A 6,303-nucleotide genomic window follows, 5' to 3' on the forward strand; every position below is an offset into this window, starting at 1 on the left:
AATTGTGTATAGCTCATAAGATTTTTTTTTTTAGGGGAGTTCATAAGATTTGTTTTAAAATGTCAATAGTTCGGTATTAAACTAGAAGTTTTACATCATTATATTAGAACCTGATTAAACTAAACCCACAAAAATAGGTTTGACAAACAATTCATACATGTATCAGCCCTTGTTAAAATGAAATCTTCGACTATATGTACAATAAATTTCAAAAAACTAAAGTCACAGCTTAGACGTAAAGTGAGCAAAATATACTTGAATTTATATTTTGAAGAAATGAAGACAGTCGAAGCATAAAAGCATTGAAATTTGCACCATGTGAAATTATATATTTATATAGAACACAGGTTGTAGAAATGCTTTCTTAATATGCGGTTTCTGTGAAAGCGGGTATAATTAATAAGAATTTTTCAGCTCACTGATATGGGCGAAATTGACCCAACTCCTATTGCATGGCTACATGCATATAAGATGCTACAAAAGTCACTAGCTCTCTCTTTCACTAGTTCTATATCATTCTCACCTCTAATAATAAAATTTACATCATTTCAATGTATCAGCCAAAACTCATACATTGTTCAGCAACGGTGATCAAATTGTGACTAGGCATCGCAAAACATAACAAGTAAAAGATGCTCTAGAATAACTGAGAGCCTCTCTCTGCACTAGCTCAGTTGTTGCCGTCGTGCTATCTATTTTCTTCTCGGACATATATTTGCGCTTTCAAATGTAGCAAGAGACTTAATCCTGGATAGTCAAAACATGAAACAGAAAATCACAATGAGAAGAACAGGGGGGTTACCAATATGAACTGTGGGAGAGCCATAAACATGGCCATTTAGTTTGATTGTGGATAATTTCGACTTAACCCTACATTGCGTTAGCCTACACTGTCCTGTATATCTTTTTAAATCACAACATATTTTCTGGGCATTTTTTTCTAAAGGGCCATATGGTTTAAAGTGGCGGTCTTGCAAATGAACTGAGTAAAACTAACTCGCTAGAGTAGACACTGGTCTGTCCATTTCAACGGTAGCTATACTACCCTGTATCTCATGAAGGTTTTTCCCTACCCACTTCCTCTTCAAAACCCCCTTTAGATAGGTTCCTAAATCAGCAAGTCTTGAAGACCATATGCATAAAGGAATTTCGTGCTGCGACTCCTTATATGACTAAGCAGCAAATGGAATAGAAATAAATCAAAAACATTTCCATTCTAAGACCATAACTCACTTCTGTATTAGCCATTCAACATGAACTCGAATTGCATAATAGCAACTTAATAAATTACAACTGAATGAACAGAGGAACATGAAGGTGTAGAAGCACCGGCAGCTAGTTTGACTTAAGTTCATTAGCAAGCCTCTCACATACTACAGAACAACCCACGAAACACAAAATAACTACTAGATTTACAGAAGACTCGAGTTCTATATCTCAGTTTGATTAATGCACACCTTTCCTTTTCAATCATGAACGGAGGAAATAACTATAAATTCCCAGAGTTCAACTCGGTATTTGCCAGAAAGCTGTAGTATTGTCCCTTCTAGTTCTTATTCAGATAAATACTTGATTAAAAAAAGTTAGACCTGATGACAGCACTTTATGCAACTAAAACATGCAGTGGTGCCAAGTCAAATGATCGTTGGACCTGTTAGCAAAAGCAAGAGAACTCAAACAAAAATATGGAAAGAAAGTACCTTCTCAATGTTTTTGTCCATATGCAGATTACTTCTTTCATTCTTGCGATCATCTAAAATATCAGGAGTTTCTTCCCTATCAGCAGATGACCTCTCATCATCCTTCAATTCTGAGTTGACATCATTACCATTTACAGAAGAACTAGTCTGCCCCTCAAGTAGAGTGATTTCTTTATTTACTTTGCCATTGGTAATCTGAGGTCTGTTAGCTGCTGCCTCCTCAGCTTTCCTCATCTCTTCCTCTCTTTGCCTTTTCTTTCGAGCTTCTTGCTCCTTCAGTTGTTTAAACCTGGAGATTTTGAACAGAATAAGGAAATATGATTCAAATTTAAAAAGGTCAAGAGATCAAAAAAACTGCCATCTGTTTAACCTTTCACCCGGACGAAGCCCTTCTGGAGTCAGTTTCTCTTCTTTCTGAAGCACCTTTTTGGCTGGTGGTGCTACGGAAATGGACTTTAGTGTTTGGGTTGGCTCTTTCTCTATAATGTCATCAATAATTTTCTTAGGATTTTTTGCGCCACCCAATTTCCGCAACCATACCTGTTGCCCCGTACTCAGTATGTTGTTTGTAAGCCTGAATCAGATACCAGCAAATGACCATAAACCATGAAAGGAAACTTACATTGGGTGGGAAAAGAATTAGAAGAAATTATTTCAATAGGACAAGTAGCACAAATATTGAGCAGCTTACCAGTAAAGGCTTAAACCAGAAGGAACTGAGAGAGCAAAATATCCAATCATCAGTGGTAGTAACTTTGTTATGGCTTGAGAACTCTTGACATTCGGATCATTACTCTGGCAGTGGTCAAATTAAAGCTCAGTCAGAATTTTTTTATTGAATATAGTTATGAGAAATATAAATGATTAGTTTCAAAATCAAATAAGAGAAATGGACAAAAAGTGGGGAGCGAAAAGATAAACACGCATAAGTCAATGGTTGATTTGGTGTTAAAGAAATTTTAGGATCTGAAATGGAGGCTCAAGAAAGCAAGAAGATGGATTATAGAACAAATATCACTGGAGAAAACTAAGGATATGCAAACACATAACTAGAGATATACCACAACTTTTTATTTCCAGTGTAATTAAATACTACTATGTGACAGCAATGACAAACCTGTGGGGGTTGCATGATCTGTACAGAGATATATTGAGAGACAACCAGAAGAACAGGCAAGACAAGATATGCCAGAGTATCTGACCACCCAAGGGGAGGATGACCATCCTGTGAATTAGATAAAATAAAAATAAGAATTAGAAGGGGCTGGATCACATTCATAGATAACTATTAAAGATGACATAACCACATAGTTAACATAAGATCAACAAAAGATTGGTTAATAGGATTTCACTTGAACATTACTATGTCCATAGCACAAAAAACTTTTTTGTAGATCATGTCATGAATATTAGAATTACCTATAAATTCATATTTAATATTTTAACTAGACTTGCTGATCTATTATCAAGTAAATTCTCATGCAGATGGTATTTGACCACATTAACCCAATACGAACATGCGTGCAAAACTTCAGACATCAAAGTAATGCACATCTCTGTTATAGAATGGAGGAGGACGATAAGTCTTACAATGAAGGGGAAAAGCCAAGTGGTACCACTACCAGTTTGCCTAGCAGCAACAGTTGTCGGACCAGATAGTGAGGGTATCCAGAAGAAGCCTTCCGTTAACAATCCCTTGATTTTAAAGAAGCCCAATAAAAATAAAGGCTTCAGCATAACATATAGCAGAAAAGCCAGACTTATTCTTAAACAAAAGAAAAAGTAACTGAAGGGGGAATCACAAGATGGTGGAGGAGTTTACCTCATCGGCTGCATTAGAAAGAGCTCTATAAAGCCCAATCCATATGGGGATAGTGGCAAGTGTAGGAAGACATCCTGGAACAAATAGAAACAGAGGAAAAATTCACAACTTTGATTATGTATAAGGAAAAATTCAAGATTAATGTCACACAAGCATTTAAATCGCTCCACTGGTGGGCATACAATAAGAGCAAATCCTCTACAACGATTATAATTGTTCTGCATTTTACGTTTGTGGTCTTCTATATAATCAATTAAGAGGAGGGTTTCACAATGGCTTTAGTACCTGCCAATGGATTTATACCAGCTAGTTTGTACAACCGAGCTGTTTCAAGTTGAATCCTTTCCTGCAAAGACAGTTAAATATAAGAAACATCAGAGCGAATGTAAGAGGGTACATATTCTGATTACCCTGCATCACCCTTGAATTTGGGGAGGACCTCATGCTACCAAATGTAAATAATTATTTTTCCAAACAATCCCAGACGATCGATATCAGAAAAAATCAGAAGGCTCCAAAATCAGAAGAAATCTTAAGCCAATAATATGAATAAAATAACAACAATCCTAAAGGGACAAAAGAGTGACCTGATCTCCAGCATATCGTTCCTGAATAGCTTTTATTTGAGGTGCCAAAGACTGCATGGACATTGCTGATTCCACCTATGCATCACATTTTATTAGACACCTATTTAAATGAGATAACAAAGAAGACCCCAACTTTATGCATATTTTAAGTTGAACAAGTATCTATTCTTGGAAAATTAATAAATTGCTGTAAAACAAGAAGAATGTTTTAGGAGAACTTTTGTTAAAACCATGAGAGGATAAAAGCAAAATAACCTGTTTCTTTGTCAAAGGAAAAGTGGCAGCCTTAACAAGTATTGTCAGTAAAATGATAGCAAAACCATAAGCATAGGGAACGTGCAGAGTGGAAAGCCCATCTTTAAGAACCTGAAAAGAGTTACAAGGTTTATAAACCTATATCATTGTAGGAATAAATATAATCAAGCTGAAACATTTTTGTTACACAATTGTACCATAACTACCATGTATGAAACAAGAAATATGCCTCAACACATAATAGTGGAATTAGGCTTGCCTGTCATTTAAAACTAAAAACTTATAAACAACATACTTCACAGAGTTGAACCTCGCTGCAATGCCATATTCAGCTTGCTGTAATCTGCAATTTCACGCACTAGGACTAGACAATTTTTCAAGAACCGAGTGTTTGAATTTTTTTTAAGAAGCACTGATATTCATCTATATCTTATGTTAGCTTAGACTGCGTGATAACTAACATAACTAATTAACAGTAGAAATTCAGTTCAATTTTCAATATATAGTCTGTCAATTTTCATCCTTTTCAATCTGAAGTAACAATAACATTTTGTAATTGAGATTATAGTAGTGCTAACAATTCTCCAACCAAAACTTGTCAGCTCAACTATCATAGGAGGAGCAGCGACGATGCTCTGAATGAATCCAATTCTGCTCTTGCAAGTTAACAGAAAAAACATAGACAAGACAATCAAGACTTCCATAACTCAGTATAATTCATTTCATAATCCATCAAAAGCAAAATTTTATCTCTGACGATTCACAATAATTGAACAGTCCCAATCTTCATGATTTCAACAAACTTCTCCCAATCCTCAACAATCCCAGAACTCATATCCAAACCTTTAGAAAATACAAAACAAAAGCGAAAACGTCTTGGTCCCCACTGTTTTTGAGTCACAAGGACAATATTTATAACAAACCTTCAAAACAAGTTCCATGGCATTCGTAATCCCAGAAAGCCAATCACTATTCTGCTTGGTAGTACTAACTGCATCAACAGCGTCGGGAGAAGTCACGTCAGCATCAGCAACTGTGTATAGAAGCCCTTCAACTCTACCAAGCAAATCTTTGATTAAGAACTCGGCATTTTCCGGGTCAGGAAATGGAACCTGACCCAAACCGCACCGGGCGATCCCAAAATTGCCGCCCCTCAGTAAGGGTTTCTGAAACGTGAAATTACTGAAACGGGCTCTGCCGGAAACCGGGGTTAGAGTCCTCGTCCGGCCTAAAAAGGGAGACAACAACAAATTCTGTGCGGTTGAATGAACAAAACTCGACATCACTAAAAAATTGGTGTTTCTTCAGCTTATGGCATGAACAAATGGCAAAGAAGTAGATAAAAGGTAAAAGGAAGAGTGAGGAAGTTGTGAAGATTAGTATATGTAAGTGTATATATACAAATGGAAATTGGGGGTATGAATGAGTGTGTGTTGTTGGGTTAATGAAAGTCGAGAGAGAGGATGGAAAAAGGCAGAGTTTTTGTTAAGAAATATCTGCTGCCCAAATCATGTTTGACGAAATGTCTACAAGAATCCCAAGAAATGAAATCGCTGTAAATGGGAGCACTTAATGCCACTTTTAGTGGGTATGTTACAAACACAAGCCAAGAGTACAATTTTAAAATAAACAATATACTGGCCGGGCCAATTTAAATAAAGAAGTATAATATTTGGCTACTAATTAAAAAAAAGGGAAAAGTATCAAATAAGCATCCATCTTGGTGGCCCTTTTCACTTCTGGCCCCCTATAGTCGAAGGGGTATCAACTAAACCCCTAAACTAATTAAAATCGAATAATTTCCCCCCTCTGACCTAACGCCGTTAAATGTCCGTTAACATTTGGGTTTAATTGCACCATCTACTTCAGGGGTGGATCTGTACCTTTTTTTTTTATAATTTCAGCAACCCACCCCCGGCATCAACTTAACCGCCCCCCG

General features: G+C 36.4%; 1 protein-coding gene across 2 annotated transcripts; it reads right to left on the reverse strand.

Moving 5' to 3' along the window:
• Positions 1-348: 348 nt before the first annotated feature.
• On the reverse strand, positions 349-5,991 carry LOC130995537 (ALBINO3-like protein 1, chloroplastic). Of its 2 annotated transcripts, XM_057920860.1 has the most exons (11): positions 5,288-5,991; positions 4,365-4,475; positions 4,110-4,184; positions 3,808-3,868; positions 3,523-3,596; positions 3,291-3,395; positions 2,818-2,925; positions 2,392-2,495; positions 2,071-2,274; positions 1,701-1,989; positions 349-747 (listed from the first exon to the last, which is right to left on the reverse strand). In XM_057920860.1, exons 1-11 carry the CDS (start codon positions 5,645-5,647, stop codon positions 742-744), a joined length of 1,497 nt encoding a protein of 498 aa, XP_057776843.1. In that variant the 5' UTR covers positions 5,648-5,991; the 3' UTR covers positions 349-741. The 2 variants fall into 2 exon arrangements, with proteins under 2 accessions (XP_057776843.1, XP_057776842.1); XM_057920859.1 differs by having other exon boundaries at positions 349-1,989; positions 5,288-5,970.
• Between the last annotated feature and the right edge of the window lie 312 nt (positions 5,992-6,303).

This window comes from Salvia miltiorrhiza, chromosome 7, assembly GCF_028751815.1.
Source record: "Salvia miltiorrhiza cultivar Shanhuang (shh) chromosome 7, IMPLAD_Smil_shh, whole genome shotgun sequence".
NCBI classification, from domain to species: domain Eukaryota; kingdom Viridiplantae; phylum Streptophyta; class Magnoliopsida; order Lamiales; family Lamiaceae; genus Salvia; species Salvia miltiorrhiza.